Genomic DNA, 27,340 nt, shown 5'->3' on the forward strand with positions numbered 1-27,340 from the left:
TTCATCCCGCAGCCTGTGAGTCACGCTTTCCCGCAAGCCGGGAGGGACCGCTCCAAAACAAGCCCGCAGACAGCAGCAGCAGCGGGAGCGGCGGCAGCCGTAGCAGCAGTAGCATCAGTCTCGCGGCAGCGTCTTCTTCCCGAGGAAGGAGGCGAGGAGACGCCGACGGGAAAATAAGGAAAGAGGGAAGACGCGGTCCCCCGGCGGCTGCAGCATCCGGCGTCGCTGGATCGTTTTGCGGAGGCGTGTGGACTGTGTGCTGGCGACGGCGGCGTTATGGGTGTGGTGGTGCGTGAAGCCACGCGGCCGGTGTCGAAACGCTCGGTCGTGCTACAACTGACTGCGCTGTTCTTCGTAGGCGTCCTGGATGACATATGTCACGCTCTGGGTGAGTCATTTCGCTGACGTCACCTAAACACAGCATCCCGGAATAGCTCTTTGGGTATGCTTGATCTCCGCTGGCTAATTAGGTACTGAACTTATTAAGTGTGTGGTTCAGCGCATGCTGTTCAACTGAAACAAATATGCAGTAATAAACTTGCCATGCTTCTCCTTACGTTGTTATTCTCTAGTGAATGAAAACATCAAAAAATCCACATGTATCGTAGTTGGCACGCCGAGGCAGGGGAAAAAATGTTTTACGAGTAGTTGCAGCTGCACCCGTGCTAGTTTTCTGGTGTTTTCCCGGACAGCTTTACTTACAGATTTCATGCGAATCATGGAAGAATTATAAAGCTAAAGCTGCGCTGCAAACCTTCTTGGTTCGTTAACAAAGAACCCGGCGTGTACACCCAGTACAAAAACTACGCAAAGTCTTCCGCTTGATTTCATTTTGTTCTATTTTAACAGAATGTGCACAGTGCGACCATTTTGTACAAATTACAGGCGCCGTACCTGAAATGTAACATAAACGTTGCCAACAGCCCTGCCTAGTCAGTCCGAACAGACCGAGCTCTACAAACGAAGGCTAGGCGCCATGTTTATCGATCCGTGGCCTTCGGAGCCGAAACGTCTCTCCAGGAAACTATGCCTGATTTTTTTTTTCTCACATCCACGCACGTACAAAGTGCTCTCAAGAGATTTTTACAACAGTTACCAGTATAAGAACGCACGGTGATTGCACAAGAAACTCAGATGCCTCAGGGATCTCAGTTTATAGTAATCGCGTTAAAATGCTCTAAAATTCGAAACGAGGGCACTGTGAAAGAAGTATTGTGCGGCTCTTAACTGCGTAGACGTCGCCTTTCGCTCAGGTGCTGTTCGATAGTTGTCTCTTTTCCGCCACACTAGAGGACGCCACGTGCATGTTCTTCTGTCTGTAGTCGATAAGTAGAAAAAAAAAACAGTGCTCTGCGGTCTTGCCTATATGTAGAGATTTAAGCTGAGTTAATGATGCCCACGTCCGCGGCGTCGTATGTTGTAGCAAAAAAAGCCCGCGTTCGCCTGCAGGTCAATTAGGATGTTTATCAGCTTTTTTTTTTCAGCTGAAGAGCGTATAGCGAATTTCAGGCACCGGCCTGAGGCTCTGAGCTTTAGGTGCAACTTTTTACGGGGCTTGAACGGAAACTATAAGTGGTCCCCTCTTTAACCCTTTAGTTATTTTGATTTAAAACAATCATTTTTCTCTCTAAATAGCACATCAAGGCTTCAAGAATACCAGTCTCTTACAGGCATATACAAAATTTCGTACAAAGTGCCACGACGGCTGAACATTGCATTCAGATAAACATACGAAGACTCGTGGAATCAGTTTCTTTTGGGGAGATACGCATGACGCTTGAAATTTTGAAGAAAATATATATATATATATATATATATATATATATATATATATATATATATATATATATATATATATATATATATATATATATATATATATATATATATGTTTACTATGACAAAATCAGTCTGCATGAAAATGGCGGGGGCTCTGCTACCAAAGCAGATTTTTTTCTCAAATATTATTTGCTGCATCCGCTAGCTGGCACAAAGCACTATCCTATTTGCGACATGAAGGATACATAATTCATCCGAAACAAAGAAATCACTGCTTCGTGCAGCACAATTTCAGAAAAAGCTGCGAGTTCGCTGTGTGCTCATTCGCGCACACGCTAATAGTGATCTGCGAGTTGTTTGGATTTGCAATTGCCGCGGAAAATCGCACTGTTCATAATTAAAGCAATATGGAATACTGACACACACCTCTATGAGCACGCGATGCCAATAAATTGTCGTTGCTCTCGCGCAAGCATGTGTGGCGACATGCGGTGGGAGCACTGTGTTGCCGGCGGTAAACCTTGTCAGCTGCGGAGCTCAGGATAGGTTCTACTTGTCGGAGCGTTTATTCTGAAGAAATTGCAAGTCAGCATTTCCTCAGAATATAGACCGTTAGACTTGGGTTCACGCTTAAAAGTATTTTCGCATAAAGTAGGCACTTGTTATTAATGTCCAGACGGCAGTTACAAAAAACAAAATCAGTATGCATGTGCTAATAAGCTGTAGACAGGTTCTTTTGTTTCTACTCAAAAGCAAAAACCTTGCAATAAATTCTGCATTAAAATCAGCAAGCTTCACTGTCACCAGCACTTATCGCAATTCCGCATTCTGATAAATGGGTTCGAACCCGACCGCGGCGGCTGCGTTTTTATGGAGGAAAAACGCTAAGGCACCCGTGTGCTGTGCGATGTCAGTGCACGTTAAAGATCCCCAGGTGGTCGAAATTATTCCGGAGCCCTCCACTACGGCACCTCTTTCTTCCTTTCTTCTTTCACTGCCTTCTTTCTTCCCTTCCCTTACGGCGCGGTTCAGGTGTCCAACGATATATGAGACAGATACTGCGCCATTTCCTTTCCCCAAAAACCAATTATATTATAAAAACACTCATACCGTCATTTTTATGTTTTTACGGAATTCTGTCTGGTCAGGTTCTGAACAATGAACCTGTGCAGGTTCCGAAGCGTCAACCCCTGTTTTTTACATGGTCAGTGACCAGAGACTCTTTCTACATATTGATATTTGTATAAATAGCCAGTGGATGTTTTTTCTTGGTTTTATAACGTGACTGCCAGACATTCTTTTTTTCTCCAAAAATACTGACTTCGCTTTTAACCACACTCTTATCCTTTTTCATTCATGGAGAAAAGAATTATTATGTTTCTTCTAAAAAATTTATGCGCAAGAAGAGTGTCATGGAAAACTAACAGGCGATCTTACAATGTGATGCGGCATTTCTGCGCCAGCAGTAGGCTTTTAATATTCGCCTTTGAAATTGCGTCCTAATTACTCCGACGCGAGGGCTAGTTCCTCTATTTTCCGTTAGAGGCGCTATTGCAGAGCGTCTCCTCATATCCATCTCACCTCGCCCTCTCTCATTTGTTTGCTCTGCGCTCCGCTCGCACAACTCTCGGGTCATAAAGCCCACAACGAAGTTTCACATAAAAAGGCTGCCAAGGCAGTCAAAAGAAATGCCTCTTTTATATTCTCTAGTAGACCTGCCGTTCATTATGGTTAAAACCACCGCCGCGGTGGCTCAGTGGTTATGGCGCTCACCTGCTGACCCGGAAGACCGGTGTTCGATCTCGGCCGCGGTGGTATAATTTCGAAGGAGGCGGAATTATAGAGGCCCGTGTACTGTGCGATGTCCGTGCACGTTAAGGAACCACAGGTGGCCGAAATTTCCGGAGCCCTTCACTACGGCGTCTCTCATAGCATGAGTCGTTTTGGGACGTTAAACCCCCGTAAACAATCATTAAGGTTAAAGTATCACTGCACGCTCAAGCTGAACAAACTGTCTACTGTTCGCCGTCTTGCTCGCCAATCGCAGAGGCTCCCGAGATGCACAAGATGTACGTGGACTCGAACTTGAAGCTGGGCGACGGGGTGGACCTCATGTGCTCGCTCAAGAGGGGCTCCGCTCCGGTCCACTTCTCGTGGTACCACAACGGCCGCGAGATCCGCGCCGAGGACAAGCTGGGTGACGTGGTCAGCCTCCAGGGCAAGTCCATCCTCGTGGTCCGACAGATCACGCGGGACCACATCGGCAACTACACCTGCTCTGTCCGCAACCCGGCCGGATCGGACAGCTACACCGTCAAGCTCTACGTGGACGGTGAGTGAGAGCGGCGGGCCCGGATTAATGTTCCGCTCAAAGAACCGACTCTTGAAAGTTTTATCTAGCCGGCAAAATAGCGTAGGAGATGGTATGGTGACGTCACTGTGTGATAACAACGGTTACTGTATATACGAATGACGTCAGAAGTAAACGCAGCAGTGTTCTGATAACCGAGAGTGATGAAGCGCTACGCTGCGGCAGAGGCTATGCTTAGGTTAGAGCGTGCGCCAACATGGCTGTGCGCCAACATAGTGCGGTTCAGAACACGAGCGCGCGTACTGAGACCACGAAGCCCCGCACTGTTTCCATATCGACTCAACTAGGCTTTCCCTTTGTTGGTAAAATGTAGCTGACACTTCACATTACCGCCATTCGGCAAGTAATGTCGCCAACATATTTCGCTTGGCGTTAAAATGTTGCCGAAATTTTCATAAAATGGCGGTGTCTATAAAAAGCGGAATTTTCTTTTCTCACTGAGCGCATGTAGCGATGCAAGGTGCTAATGTCAGTTAAGTCAGGTGACCTAGGCGGCAAGTGAGCCAGCTGCTTTTCCGCTCACAACGCCGCCGAGGACGACGGTATTGTTGATCACACCGTGCTCGCGCACACATTCGCATTTGGCCTAACTGCGCAAATCGGCTGCCATTCTTTTCATGCTTCGCAGCATGGCCACCGCTTTCACCCTGTTGCTGCTTCAACACTGCTCCAAGAAACCACACAACCGTTGGAGCTGTACCGCAGCTGATCTGCACGTAAAACACGAGACTCTACCTGCATCAAATCGGGATCAGATAGATGCCAAGCGCACCTCAGTACAGCCTATTATTTCCATTAAACGAGAACGCCTTGATTATGTGAAGAGCAGTCGGCAACCCCGGCCGCGTCTACACGTGTAAAGCGCTGTAGTTTTAGGTGCAAGCTCACAAGTGCAGGTAAATCTTCGAGCAGCAGAACTTTCACAGTTCCATTGCCTAAAAATTGCGGCTCTAAAGGGTTCAGTTTTGCACTATCGAAAATTGCATTTCAACAATTCGACAAACGTTTCCTTTAGCTCGCCTTCATTTTCTTGCAGTGAAACCCGTGTGGATAAAAGAGCCGGAGGATGCTTCAGCGTCGACTGGCTCAAGCGTTGTCATTCACTGCAATGCCTTCGGTTATCCTGTTCCAATTGTTCAGTGGAGCAAAGAGAGAGGTACGTAAACTTCATACGCATGCCTGGTACTAGCAAACTGCATTTTTGAACGAGACAAAGTGCACCTATTCGCGACGGCTTCTGTCCCCGCAAGTATAAGTAAAAGCGACCCCCCCCCCCCCCCCCCCCATGCGCTCTTCACGCTTCCCCACCAGACGACAGAGACTTCGAACTCGTCCGGATGGGTGACAGATTCAACATGGCGCCGAACGGAAGTTTGCAGATCCGCTCGGTGAAGGCCGAAGATGCCGGCCACTACCGGTGTGACGCGGGCAACGGACTCGGAAATGGGCTTTCCAAGATCATCAACCTCATCATAAGTAGTAAGCAAATAATGTTCCACCGCCTTCTTAAGCATGTTTGCAGGTTCGTGCTATTCAGGTGAGAAATTCGGGTCAGATTAAAGTTCTTGAAGAGGTAGCGAAGCCTGCACGGAAGTAAATCTTAACAGATTACTGATAGGAATGACGCTTGCTTTCATGCACCCTGCTCTCGTGCTAGCTATGCTGATAAGATAAAGCAGGTTTGCGACTCTGCATCTCCCCTGCAGCATGCGTAATCCCAATCAATGTAATAATATTCACAGGCCTCGGTAGGTGCTAAAAACTATTTTGCTTAACTTGCTTTTAATACTGAGCTATTCGTGATAAAAATTTTCTCTGCACAAGCTTTGAATACAGAAAACAAATTGTGCATCCAAAATAAAAGAAAGGAGGGACGCCTATAAGTAGGGCGCCTAGAATTTTTCGAGCATGTACTACTGAAATAGGTTGCAAGCCTTTTTTTTCTGTTTCTATCTTCAACGCCGTATTCAACGAGCGTACCTCTCGAAGCGCGCTCAGTTTGTGAATGTCAATGGCCATGCCTCCAATGTGTTACCGGTTTCGTCCGGAGTGCTTCAAGGGAGCGTACTGGGACCAATTCTTTTCTTAATCTATGTTAATGATATAACTAGTGCCGTTCATCCTCATGTTAACATCAGGTTGTTCGCGGATGATTGTCTGCTCTTTAAACAGGTCACAGGTCGTGACGATCAACTTCAGTTACACAATAGTTTAGCCACACTTAATGAATGGTGCACGGCTTGGTTTGTGACCCTAAACACTAAATAAACGGTCTTACTTCGCGTCACGAACAAAAAATGGGCAATTTCATTTTCATATTGCATCAATAAAACTCAAATAAAGGAAGTCACAGAATACAAATATCTAGGCGTAACGTTTACAAACACTCTTTCGTGGTCCAAACACATTGATAAGATTTGCGCATCCGCTTCCCGAAAACTCGGCTTTCTGCGTCATAAGCTGAAAACAGCACCTCCTGATTTGAAAATGCTAGCCTACAGAACTTACGTATTGCCGAAATTAGAGTATGCAGCCATAGTATGGGATCCCTTTCATCTAAAGCATAAGCATAAACTTGAAATGGTTCAGAGGCGAGCAGTGAGGTTCATTTTCAACAAGTTCGGGCCCACTGATTTCCCATCACAACTCATCGCTGACAACCATATATCTACCTTAGAATTGCGAAGAACTATAGCACGGCTGAAATTTCTTTTCACGATGTAGGACAAGTCGCTAGAATTTAATGGACGGTCATACATTCAGCGTTACCTGCCACGCGTGTCAAGGCACCGTCACGCTCACGATTTGCTTCCTTTCCATGCCCGTACTAACTTGTATAAATATTCTTTTTTTCGTCGTACAGTTAGTCAGTGGAATGGTCTCCCTCTGAAATTTTTTCCACTAATGATTTTGACCATGCGCTGCTGCTGTATTTTGCGTCGTGACATTCTGTGACTTTTTTCCCGTAATTTTATCAGGTTATTATTCTGAGGGGTAGCGTATGCAAGTCGATTTCTGTTAGATTATGTAAAAATCATTCTACATAACTGAAGTGCGTGCTTGTTGACTTTTGTTATCTTCCCATGTTTTGTTCGCTTTCACATGTTAAACGCAAGAGCTTATTTATAATTGATGTTAATCGGGAGAAAATGTATGACATGCCCACCTGCTTGGTCTCGTTGAGACCGCAGTATTTGTAAGTAAATAAATAAATAAATAAATAAATAAATAAATAAATAAATAAATAAATAAATAAATAAATAAATAAATAAATAAATAAACATGTGCCGGGCGTGTGATTTGAACGTTAGCATGATTACCTGCCCATTTGGAAGCTTTCATAATTATCTGCCATTTGTTATCACTTGATCTCACTACTAACAGGGGCGAACGGTTGGCCTTTGAGACGTATTGTATTCAGAATGCAATATGTTCGCACCCGAGAAATTTATGCACTGTCATGGACAAACGTAACCAAATGCCGTGACTTCGGTAAGTAGGGCTCCAATATTGCTGCGGCTCGGGTTTACTGGCAATAGGGGGCCAGTGGTGAAATGTAACCGTCCCAGTATGCCGCTTTATCTACTACGCTTTTCCTATTTATGTCTCCCCATTTAAATTTGTTCCTCACTTTTGCATTCGGTCGTGGCGGTATACCCTTGTATGCAGAAAGTAATCGCGATTGAGCGGTGCTTTCTTCATTACCAGCCCTTTTTTTTCTTTTCTTGTGTAGCTCCACCAAGAATTCTGGAAAGAGTGGAGGAGACGACAGTCAGGAGAAGCCACAGTGTTCGCCTGAAGTGCGAGGCGACGGGAGACCGACCTCTGTCGGTTCGCTGGTTTAAGGACCAGAGGCCGTACGAAGCAACGCTGCGCGACGGGTGGGCATTTTTTTCAGCAACACGCGGGACATCCTAGACAGTGTGTTCAAAACGTCTATGCTTGTCTCTGCGCATCCCATACCAAAACCACGAACTCTCCCTGCCCAATGTCCACTGCAGCACATTACTCGCGGTGAAAGTATTGATTATTTCGCTCCTCAAGTTCTTAACTGATGTGTACAAACGGGTTTTACTAAACGTAGGCGTTTTGAAAAAAACAAAAAATTGGATTTTGGGGAAAGGAAATGGCTCAATATCTGTCGCACATATCTGCGCACACCTGAAACAAGCCGAAAAAAAAGAGATAAAGGAGAGAGTGAAAGAAGGGAGGAAAAAAGAGGTGCCGTAGTGGAGGGCTCCGGAATAATTTCGACCACCTGGGGATCATTAACGTACACTGACATCGCACAGCGAACGGGCGCCTTCACGCTTCTTCTTAATCGAAACGCTGCCGCCGTGGTCAGGTTCGAACCTGGGTACTCCGGATCAGTAGCCGAGCGCTCTAACGACTGAGCCACCACGGCGGGTACGTGCTGAACCGAAAGACGTAGGTTCGATTCCGGCCGCGGCGGTCGAATTTCGATGTAGGCGAAATTCTAGAGGCCCGTGTACTGTGCGATGTCAGTGCACGTTAAAGAACCCCAGGAGATCGAAATTTCCGGAGCCCTCCACTACGGCGTCCCTCATAGCTTAATCGCTTTTGGACGTTAAACCCCCATAAACCGAACCAAACCAGACTTCCTTATGGCATCTACTTTCGAAAGAAATACGTTCAGGAAAACCTGCGTGTCTTAGCGCCCACCATTATATCAAGAAGAGAAAAATATAGCTTCGACGCGAGGCATGTAAGTCATGTGAAAGATGTTTACTAAAATGTATTGTGCTCCATTATATATTCCTGCAACCACTGCTAGGTTGGAACCATTAGCCTTCGAGTTCGAATGAAGCGCTACCAATATTGTCTTGCTCTTAGAGTACAGTTCAAGAAAAATGGGTGACTGAAGTCCATACTTCATGTGTCACTTACCGCCAAGCTAGAATTGTTATCGAGTCACAGAAAATTAGATAATCTTAACATATTTTATGGATCTGAGAAAAAGAACGCTAAGTTTTGGCATTGATTTTCGGCCTGAGAAACAACCAGCGTTCCAAAATACTTCAGCTAAGTGACTATGCGATTTCCTCAGGTTCGACATCATCGAGCGCAACCTTCCAGGCGGCGTCATCTCTGAGCTCCTCATTCAGAATAGCTCCACCGCTGACACGGGTGCCTACGTCTGCAAGGTTTCCAACAAGTTTGGCAACGTGACGTCACTCACGAAGCTCTACGTACTAGGTACTTTGCTACTAGCGCTCCCTCTACGTCTGTCCAGTTTTCCAATATGTTGCACGTACGGCATGCATACATGTCTCTTCGCTTGCTTGCTTCGAACTCCGCGAAAAAACTGAAACCGAGCTGCTAGTCCAGTGAATTAATTTAGATATACTAGGAGGCAGAAAACTCTCATCCGAGTTGTTTTCTTCAGAGCTTAGGCATAAATGCCCCGCTGAATTCCTCAAAATTTTTTCGTGTGTCCATTTCTTGACTAATTTCTATAATATCCTTACGCATTCTGTCGTAGGAAGGTATACGCTGTTATGAAGTTTTACCACGCAGCAGTGTGATACCTAAATTTTTGGCTTGAACATTGAGAAAAAAGAAAATGAAGACAGCCCACGTGATGCTTACAGCTTTCCACCGCAATTGCTACCTCTGTTCTCGCGGAATAATGTAACGTCACACAGCTGTACACCTTCTTCACAGCTAATTTTCTTTCTTTTTCGACAGAGCCACCATCGCCCCCTGTCGGCATTAAAGTGTCGGACATCAGAAGCCGTACTGTGCGACTGACGTGGCAAGCCCCATACTCCGAGGTGTCCACGTTTCACGTTCGCTTCTGGAAGGAAAACTGTGAGTTGCAAGTATTCCGCATTTCCAGAGCTTTTGATATACAGTGTATTAGTATTGATGTTAGATACTGTTTGTGTAAAACATTACTGCATCAGCAAATTCGAGTTGCCTCGACATTTCTAGTCCTGTCCTTCTCTATTCACTTGTTCAACGGTGAACGGTAGGTGGCGACCTGAGTTACTTCATTAATGCCTTGCTCATGACACCAAGTAAAGTAATGCGCGTGAGCCTAAGCGCACTTTGCTGCAAGAAAAAAACATGCTTAACAACGATGTCTGTGGCCAAGCTACTACGTTAAGCTCGGCATAATGACCGAAAATATATTTTCTCGCACCGCGCAGCCCAAAGTCGCAAGCTTACACTGATCACAGTGTCTGGATCGGAGACCTCCGTCTACCTCAGCGACCTCCTGCCTGGCACCGCATACGGCGGCTACCTGCTGTCTGAGAACAGGGTCGGCATGAGCTCTCCCTCCACGTCAATCCACTTCTCCACGAGTGAAGAAGGTGAAAACACCACTCAACAGTATGGACGTATTAATGAGAGTTCACGTCGCTTCTTACAATGTTTGTGTAGCATGTGTTTATTTCCTTCGCAAAACTGCAGACATACCTTAAGGTTCGTTTAGTGCCACTTCTTAGGAGAGTTATAGAAGCTATAGCACTAGTTTAGAATGAAACCAAAACACAAAACTACTAATGAAACGCGACGCACGCCCTCAAGATTCAAAACGGTGCTGTGCGCACCAAGTGTAAGGTTTTGATCAATTTCGGCTTTTCGTCGTGTTCTTGTTTGTGTAGGCAAAATGTCATTCAAGCCAAGAACAAAATGTGCAAACCGTGCAATGAAACCTGTTGCGACGAAATCACTACAGAACTGCACCATGTGTTACTTCGTTATGGCCCACATCTTTGTTTCTTTAAAGGTGAATTCAAGAAAGTGTTGTGTCGCTTCTTGTTCGTGTAGCTCCAACTGCGCCTCCGCTGGACATCCGGGTTGTTGGATTAGGAAGCACGCACGTCAAAGTTCAATGGAAGGTGAGCACCCAAAAAGTACTTCAAAAAGTATTTTGAATCTTACTGGAGTATAACTAAAAAGTGGTAGTCAAGTCTGCACCTTGCGTTTCGTTTGGGAACGTCGAGTTTTGTTTTTCTTAATGTACTTAGAATTTTAGAAATATACATATTACACAAGCAAGAGCATAATTTAGTAAGAATCATCGGGTCTTTATTCTTCCTGAAAACAGCTCCACAACAGTCAATCCTTTGACTTCAAGTACGTCAGAATAAATCCTATGGCAGGGCATCATTCTGAACCACTCAGTGACAGATAAAACAAGAGCAGTAATGGAGGCTCCATTACGGCTTCATTACATTCACCCAAATGCCCGTCCTGTCCATGCTCGTGTCCTCCCGTCCAGTTAATTTCATCTGCTTTAACAGAGAGACTAGGGCGAATAGCAGTGGTTTGAACACTATTAAAAAAAAAAGTCACTCGGAATGTTTTTCAGCACAGGAGGTTTCTTTGCAAAAGCAAGGTGGTCTGCTCCCTCGCCACCGAGTATAGTAATATCCAGTAACGTCGAACGTCTGACATTCACACTCGTTATCGGAAAGGCTTGAGGTCATCGCCAGCTTTTTAGAAAAAAATTAAAATAATATCATACTTTAACATTTAGGCATGCTGCAACATACAAATGCAAATAACGCCGCAACACGCAAAAAATTCACAGGAGCGCTTAAGTCCTTTATATCTTGGCAATGCGGCAGCATTAACAGACGTTGACACCTTTTCAGGAAACGATGTCACTTCTGGTGAAATGGAATCACTTCCCTTTACGCAATGGGCGAATTTATGACCTATGGCGCATTTTGGCCCCATGGTGCTTCTAACGTTATCGCATTAATAAGTGCGTACAATGCCAGTCCACTCCATTGGTAGCTCCATTAGAAGCTTAATAGGGTTGTAGGGCAAAGCTGATGACTTGTAGAGACGAGCAGCCTTTAAACTCAGTGAACGCATGGAGTCTATTGGTCAGAATCTTTATACAGGGTGATCTTTTTAACCTTATATATTTTATTTTGAAAACTGTGAGAGATACGTCGGTGCGGTCTGTTGAGCTGGATTGTGCAGCAAGGCGGTCATTATGTACTTTATATTAATCAATACTTAGACGAATAATTAATCTTTATTAACTAGGAAACTTTTATTTTTGATTTTATGGGCCAAGTTTGTATTGCTATGTCGACGGCCGTCAACATCGAACTTCAGCCCTGTTTTTAAATTTTCTTAATCGTGAATGTCGAAATACCCCACGTCAAAAATACGTAATTTAAATTTTGTTGAATTCGCTTTCCCACATTATCTAATTAAAAAATGGCGTCGTTCCGCCTGGTATTATCGCCGAGATCAAGTTAACTTCTTCTACACCATCGAATACCCCAAAGCGCCTGCATCTGATGGATAATAAGATCGAGAGGCGCCATTTATAAATATGCAATGCGAGAAAGCCAACTCAAAGAGCTTTCAAATGCGTATTTTTTGACGTTTGATATTTCGAAACACATTGTAATTTCAGAAAATTTAAAACAGAGCTCATCTTCGGTTATGTTGACGGCCATCAATTTCGCTTATAACCTTACCCCCTGAAATCAAATAAAAAAGTGGTTCATTTAATTTAGTTTAATATTCGTCTAATTACTGATTCACATAAGGTACATAATGTCCGCCTTGTTGTAAAATCGAGCTCAAGAGATTCCACACGTATCTGTCAGTTTTTAAAACCAAATCAAAATGTGTAAAGATTAAAAAAAATTACCTCGTATAGTACCACTTATAGAGGTGTTATTAACTGTTAGGAAGGATAAACGCCAGAGCGCTTGTTTTTCCATGTCAAGGCCCCGCCCAAAGAGCATCAGAACGGCAAGATCCAGGGTTACAACATCGGACACCGCGTCTACGACTCCCCCATGCTACCGTACACGTACCAGACTGTGTCGGGGGCCGAAGCTACCCAAGCCTTCATCCGAGTCCTCCGTCCGAGCACCCGATACTCGGCCGTCGTGCAGACATTCAACTCGGCTGGACCGAGCCCTTCTTCTCATCAGCTGGATTTTACCACACTCGAGGAAGGCAAGCCTAACCTCGCCTTAATGTCATGTGCATGGAGGGAGAGCTTTGCCGGATATGAGACTTCCTAGGTGTAGAAGCTGCCGTACATTTCCTGTACATACGAATAATGGGGGCACGACAGACCAAGGAGACATGAAAGTTCCATCTAAAACTTGCACATTACTCTTGTAAAGCTATCGTTCAGTTTAAAATCTGCTAGTACTTAAATTACAAAAGTTGACTGTAAGTACTTAAATTACAAAAGTTGACTGTATTACCATGCATAGAACGCACATTATTGAAATCCAATGCTTACCGAAGAATAGAGGCCTGATTTACAACTTCTGCGTTTCATGAAACGATGTGCAAGCAAAGATAGATCACTCATGCCTACTTCTACACAAAAAGGTGGTGACGGATAAACGTGTAGAAAAAACGCTGTTGGAAAAATCTACTAGAGAAGAGAAGAACGTCATTTGTTTCGTTCATCATGTGGAATTTTTGCCGGCGTAGTAGCCTTTCGAAAATGCGCAGGAAATGGTGATTAATTAAAGGATAAGGGGCAGAAAGTAGAAAGGTTAGGTTTGTATAGAACCCACCCAAAACTTAAGCAGCGTAAACTAAGTACCAACTTCAACCGCGAAGATTAGTAGGGCTTTTTTGCGCATAGGAATACGAGCAAACCTTTTGCTGGGTAAAAGGCAAGTAGCTCGTATTTTTGTGAGATATACCTTGTTGATACTGTGCCATGAATAATTTGTTTATTGCACCAAATACAACAAAAATATACCTGTTTAAACACTTCAAAAACATACCTGATTCCAAGCACACCTCTGAAACGCGTTTCAGTTTCACGCGAATCGCGCGTTGCGGTCCCGTGCGGCACGGGGAAGCATCGTGTAGAGGACGATGCCAGTGATATTCGCTATGTGTAAACATTGTGACTCAATCCCTCGTATCATACGCCCATTCAATCGATTTTGCCTCTGTTTATTTTGAAAGCAACGCAATGTGATCTTGCACCGTGCTCTCTCTTCCTAGATCTGCCAGGAGCGCCTGCCTTCGCCGTCAGCAGCGTCACATGCTGTTCGGCAACATTCACCATAAAGGAGAGAAAACGAAGAAGTGTAACTCGTAAGTATTTTTGCTGCTTCCAGTACGTCCAGCAAATGTCGCCCACACCGCCGAATCAGGAAGAAGTATACTTCGAACTGACATATTCCGCTTCTTTGTTAAGCATAACGGCTTCTACTACACCCTGATCATATTGACATCATTTACCATAATCATTGACCTTATTCCTTAAAGATAAGAACAGTCTTAATTAGGCATGGTTTAAATCTAGATGAAGCATTTTCACTAGAGCTTTACAGCAGTATATTGAAGTAGGACATGAAGTTGGGCTTCGCGCAGTTTTTATTCGCATCAACTTTACAGCAGCACGAGGCGCACTTATCACTGACGTCGTCAGTGTAACTTCGATCTGAAAAACTACGGTCTTCGAACATTGTGTTCAATGCAGAGAAAACGTCAGAGTGCCCATGCGTAGGGACTTTTCAAATGGCGGGTATCAAGGGATTATCTTGCGGTTCAGTCCCCTCTAAATAAATGTTCAGCGGTTTATAATTTATCCCAATGCTCTCCCCTTTAACGGCGGGTTACAAGTACACTATAAACACGAAAAGTGTAAAAGTGAAGTAGGCTCTCACCTTGCGCACTCCCTTTTCTGCGCTAGAGTACAGCTTACTCACATATAGGCGTACTCGTGTTTAAAGTGTATACTATTCTCATCGTTGCGCTGCTATCATCTGCAACATCACATGACACAGCATTATGACGCTGCTTCATCACTTCCTGGGGAGTGAAACCTGCGCTTACTGCAGAGTTTTTAACACCACTACAAGCAACACATGCCATGTTTTCATTTAGCCCAAGTTCATTACTTACGCTGTATTTGTTTCTCTTGTTTTCGTGCTGGAATATATGTGAACAGCATAAATTCATGTTAGTACAAATTAATTCTATATAGAGCTATATCATCCACGTGTAGATCACTTTTCGTACGTACAAGCGCGTCCATAATGACCGCAAGCCGGCTGAAATGTTTAGCTCCACTGACACATTAGCCAGCTCAAAAACGAAAATTTGTCGTGTTTAACGCCACCGCCGACACTGACGCACATATGCATAACTATCAGCCCATAGAAACTGAATGCATGATTAGTAATCATTTCGTAATGTAGCACCGCAACAAAGACGCCGCTACATTTAGGCACGCCGCAGATTCTACTTTGAAGCGCCAAACTTTTTAAACCTATTTCGACATAATTTCGAAATATATTGGTGATTTCTCTTTCTCATTTCGTTACCCCATTATAAAAATAACTTACTCTTCTTCTTATCTCGGCTGAGTACAAATGTCAAGGGGCTAAAAGTGCAAGGACGAGTGTTTTCTTGCACACCATCAACCGCGCATGCTTTAACCCCACAATACTGACGACTAAGGCACACAGCTTGCCCTAGCCTAGTGTACTAGACAGCGACATTTATATCTGCCTTGTTCTGTGACAGGCCAATATTTCGACAGGTCTACCTCTCACGCATTACAGTCGATATTATATTACAAAAACTGCGATGTCAGTGCACGTTAAAGATCTTCAGGTGGTCGAAATTACTCCGGCGACCTCCACTACGGCACCTATTTTTTCGCTTCTTCTTTCACTCCCTCCTTTATCCCTTCCCTTACGGCGCGACTCAGGTGTCCCCCGAGTTATGTGAGACAGATACTACGCTATTTCCTTTCCCCAAAAACCAATTTATTATTATTGTAAGGGAAGACTTCACGGGAGACATTTATTCTCACCCGCTGGCAGAGACGAACTCTCAGCGAACAGCGCCAAGCGATGACGATGGGAATTTACAGGTGATAAGAGAATGAAGTCGCAGCCAGAGAGGCGACGACGACGAAGGCGCATAAAGTGCTCACATTATTTATTTTACAAGCAGAAATACAGTAGATTCTTTTGCCTTTCTTCCTGTCCGTATGTTTTGGCTGTTTAAACTTTAGAGGTGTCAAGCCAGTCGGGACAACTTTCAACCCACTGGAATAATTTACGTTCCCCAAACCAAAAAGAAGGCTCGTGTTTTTCTGTGGTAACTTATTTAGTCTCATTTAGTGCGTGAGAAGAGAATGGTGGTCACTTTAGGCTTTTTTTTCCTCCAACGCTAGTATATAACTCGGCGCCTTTTTCTGCCCCAGAGTACGTGCTGGACTACCGGGAGCGGGGCGGCTACTGGCGCTCCGTCTACTTCCCGTCGCACACGCACACGCTGTCGCTGGACAGCCTGAGCCGCATGACGCCCTACGAGGTGGTCCTGTCCGCGTACAACATGTACGGCCGCGGGGACCCCTCCGACCCCGTCCTCTTCGAGACCACCGGAGAGCGTGAGTGGACTCCCCTGCGGTGCACTCGCAGAGAGTACGCTGTGCAAACATCGCTCACGATGCGCGCTCTGCTGTATGTCACGCGCAATACCACCTGCAGCGACTTTCGAGTGTTAGTTCAGTATACGTGAGCGGATGTGCTTAACTCGGCTTCGCCTTGCTAGACAAAGAAAGCGCAGGCCTCCGCTCAGAGCTACCGCTTGCTTCGGGGCGCATATCAGAGCGCATTATACACAAACAAAGCGAAACGAGCGATGCATGCCACAATGTACGCAACTACGCACAGTCAGTGTGGTGTGCAATATGAGCGTCGAGGGCTTTGTTACTCGTATTTAATTTTTAAAGCTTTTCGGCGTTCATTTTCTTTTGCAATGTTCGCGAGAAGCGGCCAGAGTAGTCAACTAGATCACTCCCGCTTGATCACAGAATATTTCTCTCTCTCTGCGTGTTCGAATAAAAGTTGTCAGTTAAAATAGGGCAAAGACCTGCTCAAAGTTCATTAGCTGTTGAGAAAAGAAGTTGAAAGGTCTTGTTTTTTTGCGTCCTTTTAATTTACCAGCCTACGTCCGATGACATGCAAATACTAACTCTTATCTATAAGAAGGAAGTCAAATATTGCAGCAAATAAAGACTCTTTGCGAGAACAGTTGGAGAACCGTATCTTCCTTTCGGTTTATTCCATCGCCTCTGCAGATATAACGAAACAAAAACAAATAACTACAAAGTAAACACAATTTACATCCTTCGGGGTGTTACACCCCTGAAGGCGCCCTTTGCACCCTTTAATTTTTATTATAATTGTAGCGCCATTGCTGTTAACTGCCCCGTGAGCCTTTTAAGGGTGCAGGAGCGCAAGGGTGCATGGGTGTTGCAGCTGTAGCTGCAGCTTCATGCGTTGCAAGGGTACGTAAAGGTGTACGGGTGTACGGAACACGTAGAGGTGTACGAAAATCAATTTCAGATAAGTACAGTTGAATTATCTTTTGATAATTTGAAGGCCTATGTAAGCATGGATTTTCTGATCGAATTGTTTTTCTTGCAAACATGGACGAAGCCAGAAAGGTTGATGGAAACTAACCAGCAGTACACGTAATATGTACCCTACCGCGCCCTGTCCTGATGTGCCCGACACACCCGGGGCTAAGACTTCGTGCAAAGTGAAAATCTCCCTGAAATGATCGTGGGAACAGCTTTTAGCGTTCGGTTTCCACAGCATAGGATAATGCTCCGATTTAACTGTCGACACCTCCGCAGAGCCCTTGCCACAAAGGACGGATAAGGACGCCAGCTACCTGCTAAACGCCCGAGTCATCGGCCCCGTGTTGGCGTCCTTGGTGATCATTTTCTCTTCCATCGCCGTGGCTTGGATATTCTACAGGAAAATCACATCCCCCGAAAAAGGTAAGCCGGACTAAAGGCTAAGGAATACGCTTTCGCTATTCTGCTGAATGCGAATTTTTGTATTCCAGTTGTAACACAAATATCCTGTCGCCCACAATCCGTTTGCAGGTGCTCTTGATGCAGGTCGATGGTGTCGGCGCTTGAAATTTAACGACTGTCGACCGATCTGATAACCACTTTCCGCTTATTCCCCCCCAAAATGCCCAGCTATAAAGTCAACTGATGCACTGAATAGATGCCGCTATCATACGCGTCCATTGATCAAATGATAGAATTCCTTTCTTGAAGATGGGTCAGCCAAGGCAACAGCCGACTTCGTAAGCAAAAACGAATTGTATCCGCATGTCTATAGAAATAGCTGTACTGATCTGAAGACAATTGTGATTGAAGGTTCATCGTATGGGCACAGCGGACATCACGACGAGTACACTGTGTAATAAGGCGATAGCCTTTGATGGCTCATACTCGTGGTGTCCGTCCGTCCGTCCGTCCGTGACACTTTTCAACTCGATAAGAAAAAAATATTTGTGTACGATGGGATTCGAACCACCACCCTTCTGTTCCGCAGCTGAGCGTCGTAACGGCTACGCTACTTCCATTTTTTTGGTCTTTATTGCCTGACTATGCTACTTCCTGCCAACGCATATGTAGTTTTCCTTGTCTAGGACGCTGGAGAGTGTTTGCAGAAAGGCGTCGACTCAGATGGATGCCTCCAAAATGCCCTCCAGTGTCTTCAGAATTCATGATTCACAAACAATTGAATACTTAATTTACATATTAACCACACATCAGTGACACAAGCAGCAACACGTACCGCGCTAAGCACCACCGCACTTAGCATTTTTTTTAAGCTTGGAAAAAATCCACCTTGGCGGAAATAAATTCACACAGACAAAAGAGACAAGGAGACAATGGACAGGCGCCATTTTTTTGTCCTCAAGAGGGTTTGACTGCACCAAGTAGTATACTTACATCGTGAGGAATAGTTCCTTTCAGATGGCAAAAGGCGTAGCGTCTTGCTTGGCAAGCTGCATTCACAATGGAGCACACCAAAAGCTGGCGCGTATCACTGGGAGTAGACACTCAGAAAGAAGGGCCCGCAGTACTAGAAATATAGGTCAGTAATGCGTGTTGCTGGGCTAGTTGATTTAGCGTATTTTTAAGCTTGGAAAAAATCCACCTTGGCGCAAATAAATTCACACAGACAAAAGAGACAAGGAGACAACGGACAGGCGCCACCTAGTACTGTGGGCCCTTAATTCTTTCTGTGTGTCTACTCCCAGTGATACGCGCCAGCTTTTGGTGTGCTCCATTGTGAATGCAGCTTGCCAAGCAAGACGCTACGCCTTTTGCCATCTGAAAGGAACTATTCCTCACGATGTAAGTATACTACTTGGTGCAGTCAAACCCTCTTGGGGACAAAAAAAAAAGGCGCCTGTCCGTTGTCTTCTTGTCTCTTTTGTCTGGGTGAATTTATTTGCGCCAAGGTAAATTTTTTCCAAGCCTCAAAAAAAAAATGCTAAACCAACAAGCCCAACAACATGCCTCACCGCACTTAGGTCAACAAAGTGCTTCCTGACTTTTTTTTTTTTTGATTCGCCGGCGCAGCATTATCGGTCAATCACCCCGTACCAGAAAAGTCACGCCCTGTCTATACAAAGTTCATGCCTTCAAAATTTTCTGAAACTTGAGATAAAAACTGGCGATAAAAAGAGCATTGTAACTATCATTAGAAAGATACCTGGGTTACTTGCAGACTTTTATTGTCTTCGTTATCGTACCGCGTGCACTGAGACAGCGCGTGAAATCCTGAGCAGCACTCGATGCAGATAGGGACGGGGCGTATTTCACACTCGTAGTAGGTGCGTGCTTCCTTCCTGCCAAATAATGGAGCATGAGCAGCCTCTTTTTTTTTTCGAAGAGCTAGGTGGGGGGCGATCGTGTAAGACTGGTAGGTGAGTACCGGCGAACATATAGCGTTATTCTCTGCTCCTAGATAGTAGAGGTATTGATGTCAAAAACGGAAAATAAACTTACCAGGCATGTCTGAGAAGAACCAGAGCTGACGGCGTCCAGGAAAAATTCGCATGTGCCCAACTTAGAATAGCGCAAATTCATAGAGGTTTTGATCCTGCTTTTATCAAATCACAACTCTAGACACTATTAAAAAAAGCTTTAAATTCACGAGTCGACAGAATCAAACAAACTGGGTTCCAATGTATTCTGTGCTTGTCTGTAGGCGCTGGAAGTCAGCCCAGAGAGTGGGTTAAATTTCACCCCTCTCACTACAGAAGGTTAAACGTAGCAAACGTGTGCTGCAGAAACTGCATTGTGGCGCGGTTTAGCAACAGTGGGAGTACAGGTGGCGCCTTCTCTGGACTGTCCCTGCGGTACCCAATTTTGGTTTTCGTCTTATCCGCGAAACAGCGCGTTGCTTTCAGCAGTATGCGTCAGGGACGCTTCCGACAGTCCATGCAAGAAGTTATCATTGGGATTCATCTTATAATACCGGAAGACTAAGTCTACGTATACGCGGCAGAATATCCATGCAACCCAGCCTACGCCCTAAGCGTGGTGTCACACGACCTCAAACACAAGGCTTTGGGCTCGATAAGGGAAACCACCTCCCTCGAAGCGGAAGAAGAGGCTACAGCACTGGCCATAGCCTCTTCCACTGCCACACTCATAATGAGCGACTCCAAGACCGCAGTCAGGAATTTTGCAAAGGGACAGATCCATTCTGCCACCTACAAAATTCTCTAATAAAGCCCCCACTACGCCGGACCAGTTCAACTAGTTTGGGTGCCAGCTCACGCAGGCAACCCCGGAAACGAGGAGGCGCACTCTATTGCTCGAGAGTACGTCAACCGAGCAGGCCAAACAGTCGAGAGGGATTGCGCGCGGGACAGACTAATCACCTACAATGAAATCACGCTACACTAGAGAGAGGAAAGGCTCGCATATCCGCCACCACACCACACCCTCACGAAGGAACGACAGACTATATATATATAGGGGCAACTCCAGTCCAGAACGTTTCCTTCACCGGCCTATCTGGCACTAATACACCCGGGTCAATACAAGCCCGAATGCTCTCTTTGTGGGGCTCCGAGAGCAAACTTCGAACACATACTCTTCATACGCCCAGAACTCCAACCACCATCTCGCTGGAACCTCACAGACCTAGCAGGTTGGGAGATCGCGGTCTCTAGCTCAGAGCCGGCCTCACACAAGAGGCTGGTGGAATGGGCGGATAAGGTCGTCAGAAGTCATGGACTGATGGCCACCAGCCAGGATTAAGAACCAGGCCAACCAAACCTCCCCTAACGCCTTCTCTTACTCGGTTCACGAATAAAGTTTTTGCCTACCTACCTACCTATACCGGAAGAGTTGGTTTGCTACTGCTCCCTGCACTTTCTGCTTCGTCAAGAATGCAACAACTTTCAGACTATAGTTCCTAGCGCGCTCGCCGTGGTTCGCGCTTCTCTCCGCAGACATTCGCACAACACATGACTCTCGCTGCTGAAAGTTGCGCTGTGAGACACAACAATACAAGGCGCGCATCGCGCGCACGTAATCGTGAACCGCTGTGTTCGTCTTCGTGCGATATTCTGCGTTTCCCTCTCAACCTCCTGCCAAGCGACGCTCCGTCGAGCGCCATAAAGCGTGGTTGTTTCTGGCGCTCATTTTCAGACCCTCCCATCATCTACCAGAGCGCGACGCTCCGTAAGCAGATGTGGCCGGAGCAGGAGTACGCGACCATCGCACGGACCACCATTAGGAGAAGAGTCGAGGAGGCTTACGACGTCCCTTGGGACATGGATGACGTCATCGAACCAGTTACGAATAAGGTTGGTGTTCTGCCCAGCATGCCTGATTTTTTTATCTCTAAGCGAATCGCCAAAGTTCCGGTAAGTGAACTGTGCTGCATTCATCAGAAAGTGACGAAATCGGAAAACTCTGGCAACTCACAAAACTATAATGCCTAATTCCCTCGTCTTGCATCGCTTTCCTGTAATAAATAAATGTATAGCATTTTAAACGCTCTACAAGCGTTTGTAAACCTTATTGCACCTAATAGGGTTTCAAGTAACCATCGTCATCAAACCGAAGCGCCATTGTAACATAGTGGGTTCTTTCATTGACCTCTAGTTAACTTTATTGCTAGCTAGACGCAGGACTATATTAGCAATTTTTATAATTTCTCCGCACCACTTGGTTTCCTAACCGTAGCCTGCACCGTTTCCTTTCTCTTGCCATCCCCCTGTGCCACTCCAAGTGACCACCGATTGCCTGCTTCACGCATGACATTTCACCCAGAGTCCCCTAACTTTTGCTTTAACACATCATTCAATGTACCTATAATTACCTCCCGTTCGTTTTCTCGTCTATTCTACTTTCTTTGTCTTTTCACGTTACATCGATCATTCTTTCGCCCGCGACTCTGCGCTTCTCCCTGTTCTCACTTTGCTAAGTCCCACCAATAACAGCGTTAGGCCTACGGCTAAGCAAACGCTCGTCCTGATGGCGAACACACTGCAGGTTGTCGAGGACTGCTACACGCTGCTCAAGAAGAAGACGCCCGGGGAGTTGCAGAGACTGCCCGCTGGCCACGTCCTGCTCGACGGTCCGTCCTGCTCCAAGCTGGACGAGCCGCCCATCGACGAGCCGCCGAAGTGAACCCCGCGTCCCATTCTGCATCTAGCTGCATGCGTTCATCACCGCGATCACCTGACTCTCGTGTAAATTGCCGGGCCGTTTTTATTACAACAGCAGGCTCGGTCACACCGGCCTGGAGCGCGGGGCTGGCAGGAACTCTGCAAACACGGGGCCAAACCGCGGACATTAGGAGTGGATAAACAATGAAAGCAGTAAGAGACAGGGCAGGCAGTGACGACACTTGAGACAGCTAGGAAGCACGAATTGGGAGATTTAGCCAAAGCATCTTACGCCTGCGAGGAAGATCTCACCGACACCATAGCAGGGGAGGTACTCTTCATCGTGGTTGCGTTCGGGCTTCAACCGCGCGAAGCTGCCGAAACCAAATGAGAATGGGAGAAACGCATCAGCAAAATCGCCAAACAACTGTTTTCAGGAAACAAACAAACGGAGCTCTCAGTAGTGGTAACGGTGAGACTTCGCAAGGGAAATCAGAAAATTCATTGCTGACAACATCGCCTTTTTGTGTGGCGCGACACTACAGGGCGCCTTCAAGCAGGGAACTGTGATTAACAACACACACCTTTCTAGTAATCTGTTTTTAGTGTGAGACCCAAGCACGCAATGATAATGCATAAAACATGATGTATTTGTATCTAGGCATAACAAGTATGCGACTACAGCACTTCGAAGCCAATACAACGACATCCCACCCTTGTAACCGATGCCCTCTCGGCTACGAATGCTTCTTTCGCTTAAGTTTTCTGAGGAATCTGCAGTCCCGCAAACTGATAAATATATAAGGCCAATTTAGGGCCCTAATTCAGACTTATCAGCTCTTCACTGTGTTTTTAGACTCTTTATGCATTCGCACACCAGTCGTGGTAGCTTCAGAAAACAGAAGCACCACTGAGTGTGTCCTCCCACCAGGATAGGAAGAGCGCGTCCATCGTCAAAAAGAAGATAGCAAAGCTGCACGCAGAACTATGATTGACCGGGAGTTTCCCAAATGCTGCTCTGGTGACGTCGCACGTGTTGAACCTGGCCTGCAATCATGGCTTCTGGCTCGCTAGCGATGCTAGAGGAGAGGGAGACCCTATACTGATTATAAAATTGTACCTGGGTATCTAGAGAGACATTTATCCTCAGTCGCCTGTTGGCCATGAGGTAGTTCAGTCTTATCGATGCTTCTGCGATTTCGCAAACAGTGCGACGAGTATCAGCTGATCGTCACAAGCACGAACAAAAGGTCTGTGTTCCAAGCAGGTGTGACCCTGCACGCATCCATCATCGCGTTTTACTACAACTGAAGGCTGGGGACGTGCAAAGTATAGCTTTCTACGCTGCCATCTGTTCTCTGTGCTCGGGTGTCTATATTGTGCTCTGATGTCTTGCTTATAACTGAGGTCTGTGCGAATTGTCAGTGAGCGGTATGGACCAACTCTCGCAGCGCAAAAAAAAAAAAAGCGTTTAAACTTGATTCGCTTAAATGTTTTCACTGACCAGTTGAAGCAGACTGCAGTCGGCTTCCAACTGCGTGCTGCTTTATCTCCAAAGTCAGAAATGAGTTCTTAATCATTAGAAGCCCCCTTGGGCCAAAAATGCGCCGTCAGTTATAAAACTCGCCCATGGGCTGGAAGGAAGTGACGTTACCAGACCGGAGCATTCCCATTGGCTGGGGGGAAGTAACTTCACAAGACGGCAGCATTTCCATTGGCTGGAGGGAAGGACGTCACCCTAACTTCACTTCCGGTAAAGGCATTAACAGCTGCTAACACTATCATGTTGCCAACACAATATCTAATTACGTTATGTGTGTTTTTCTTTTACTTTTACCTCACAATTTTGTTGTTTACAGACCACAAACGCTACTTTCATGAGGTCTCATATGCGATCGTGTAATACATTAGGCATCTCAGAGCTTCCAAAAAGCGATGCGGTGTACAAAGACCTCTCGCGGTATTTAAGTTTTCTGCGTAAATACTGTGACATTTACGTTTTGAAAGGCGCTAAGTAGAAACGTGACTACAGAAGCTAACATGCAGCTGTGACCGGATATTCACCCGCAAGGTTGCTTCGTTAAGCTTCAAAGCACAATGGCATCTTCGGAACATTATGCAGCGAGTTTTACATGCAAATGAAAAATTCAAAGCGCTTTACGGTGAAAAAACATTCAGGGCTTCCGGAAAACCGAGGTGACCACCCTCCCTGTCAGTGATACAACACTGAACATGCCTGTTTCTTGTGCTGCTACGCTTGAAATATCATGTTTTTAATACTTTTTAGAATGTAGAGCTAGTCTTTTTATACTACGTGCAGGCTGGACGCACATTTAGCTTAGCATCAAACGCTTAAATGTACAGATTTTATAAGACCTTCTTTGCTTCAACTTCGGAATGCAAATTTCTTAAAGATCTTCCCCAGCCACCGTGGACAGCTGGCATTATTGCATTTATAAGAGGCATTTTGTCGTCCCAGCACTTGGCCCCCGCTCAGTTTAGAATAAAGGCAAGGGACGTTGCCTGCAAGAAAATGCATTGCCAGAGAGCGCACGCGGACGCTGACTTTCATTCCCTATGGTTCAAATAGACTGTAGAGCCTACTGACGTCAGGTCAGTTTTTGCTCCTCTGTTCGAACAATGATACATGTAGCAAACATTAAAAATATATCCTCAGACTTCTAAGATACTATGTAGCAAAACTAATAAGTGTAGCCGAAAGCTTCAGCTATAAAGGAAGAATCCTTAATACCGTAGTTATAGTGTTGAGTTTCTGGAATTAAACTTACCGCAACCAAGTAGCAGATACATAACGCGTGAACAGCGAGGTGACGTTCAACTCTGTAAGGCATCGAGTACCACGTACAGCCTTTGTCAAAAGTTTAGAGCCCAGTGGGTTCGCTTCTGGACTCAAGCCGTGTGGCCCTTTATGCCTTCTCAGCGTTCCAAATCTCTTGAAGTTAGGAGGAACTTTGATCCGCAGCCCTCCTAAGGTTGGGACTTCCACAGATACTACAAAAGCACTATTATATGGCTAAACAAGCAAACCCCCTGGAGTCTAAGCTTTTGACAAGTGCTGTAAAAAATATGTCATGCTAGCGTCAACAGTTGTAGCTTTTACACGCAAGCGAATGACAAATCCTCAGCATTATGTAGAAACAGCATTTCGCTGCATATTACCGAAAGCAAATTCAAAAAGTTTGCTTCAAGACTACTAACTGCAAAAACTGACCCCCTGACAAAACAAATTAGAATATCACATGGCACTCCACGAGGTGAAAGAAGTATCTTGAGTTTCGCTAATAAGCAAATGTAGGTGCGTTGGTATGTGTTTTTAGTTTTATAGCTGTAAGATGCTCATAAATTACCTTGACATCTTAGAATTTCTTTATGACTTCATGAGAACTTTTTTCAATTAGTCAGCTATTTTTTTTACACTTCTGCCATGTAGGGGCCGAAAGCGGCAATACGCTGAAGGCGCGGAAAATCGCATATTTTCATTGCCTGGGTATTGCATGGTTGTAGCATTGTGACAAAAAATGTCAGCATCGACTGCCGAAGCACCTGTATGTATGCTTCCATGTTTGCTACTACACATTCTCAACATTCGCTCCGCTTGTGGATAATCAAAACCACAACTGGTGGTGTCTATGTATTGTACTCGACATTAACATGACAGATTCAAATTATCAGTTTATTCCTGCCGTGACTCTATCAAAACATCGCACTGGGGAATATAAAAAAAGGAAAAAGGCTTAATACCAACTTTAACCTTCTATTACAAGCATAATTTAAACATTTTTGCATTTATGCGATCTTCCATTTGTTTACCAAATGTTTCAAATACATAAACTTTTTTTCAGTGCCTTGGCAACTTCTTTTCAAAGGGTTGTGACAAAATTAGCACGCAGTTGTGATCTATCATAAATATACCCTGAATGTGACCTCGTTTGCAAGTGTGTAAGTGCTAGCTAGTCATGTACGGCGTACGCTTAGTGAATGCGAATAGCCTTGCTTGAAAGCGTTGAATTTCTGTACAGCTTTTCGAACTGATGGTTACAACGCAAACGTGACTTCATACAGTTAATCTCATAAAGCACGCGGCACAAACACACAACACCAAAGCATGATCCCAGAGCTTCGACGCCCTAATCGGTGTTTTTACTCCACTACCGCACCTCTTTATTCCTTTCTTCTTTCAGTCCCTCCTTTAATTATCCCTTCCCTACGGCGCAGCTCAGGTGTCCGTCGATATATGAGACAGATACTGCGCCATTTCCTTTCCCCAACAACCAATTTTCAATTTCCTTTTGACGCGTGTTTAACGATTACCAAAGACATGTTCGTATTTTCGTTTATACACAACGGTTAAATGCGTTTTTCGCGTTAAGTCCTCGAGGAATGTCATGCATCCCCACACCATTCTTCCTGAGGACTGAAAAAATTTGTCTGCAGTTGGCAACGAGCATTGAAACATTTTTTTGTATTTTTGCTCTCAACGAGAACGCCTAAAGAAATGGATGTAAGCAAATGTTCATGGCCTTTTAACTGGGGAACATGTCTGTACGTCCGCGTTCGACACTTACATTTAGTAAGGCATTCACCCCTGAAGTTTCAGTGCGCAGATTTTTCCTTCTGCCTGACAGGCCGTGGATTGCCTCTTGGATGATGTGGTATATTTGTATCTGTCTTTATGTGAATAAAATGGTACTCAACGAGTACGCCATACGGCGCCTGGAGTTT

At 45.3% G+C, this 27,340-nt stretch overlaps 1 protein-coding gene across 1 annotated transcript; it reads left to right on the forward strand.

Moving 5' to 3' along the window:
* The first annotated feature begins 3 nt into the window (after positions 1–3).
* On the forward strand, positions 4–27,340 carry LOC144098409 (cell adhesion molecule Dscam1-like). The gene is made up of 15 exons (XM_077631019.1): positions 4–388; positions 3,827–4,111; positions 5,187–5,306; positions 5,462–5,629; positions 7,884–8,031; positions 9,219–9,367; positions 9,860–9,982; positions 10,324–10,488; positions 10,949–11,019; positions 12,880–13,114; positions 14,135–14,227; positions 16,353–16,538; positions 17,793–17,939; positions 21,633–21,790; positions 22,482–27,340. The coding sequence occupies exons 1-15, from the start codon at positions 277–279 to the stop codon at positions 22,617–22,619; spliced, it is 2,298 nt and encodes a 765-aa protein (XP_077487145.1). The 5' UTR covers positions 4–276; the 3' UTR covers positions 22,620–27,340.

The sequence above is a fragment of the Amblyomma americanum genome, chromosome 7 (assembly GCF_052857255.1).
Source record: "Amblyomma americanum isolate KBUSLIRL-KWMA chromosome 7, ASM5285725v1, whole genome shotgun sequence".
NCBI classification, from domain to species: domain Eukaryota; kingdom Metazoa; phylum Arthropoda; class Arachnida; order Ixodida; family Ixodidae; genus Amblyomma; species Amblyomma americanum.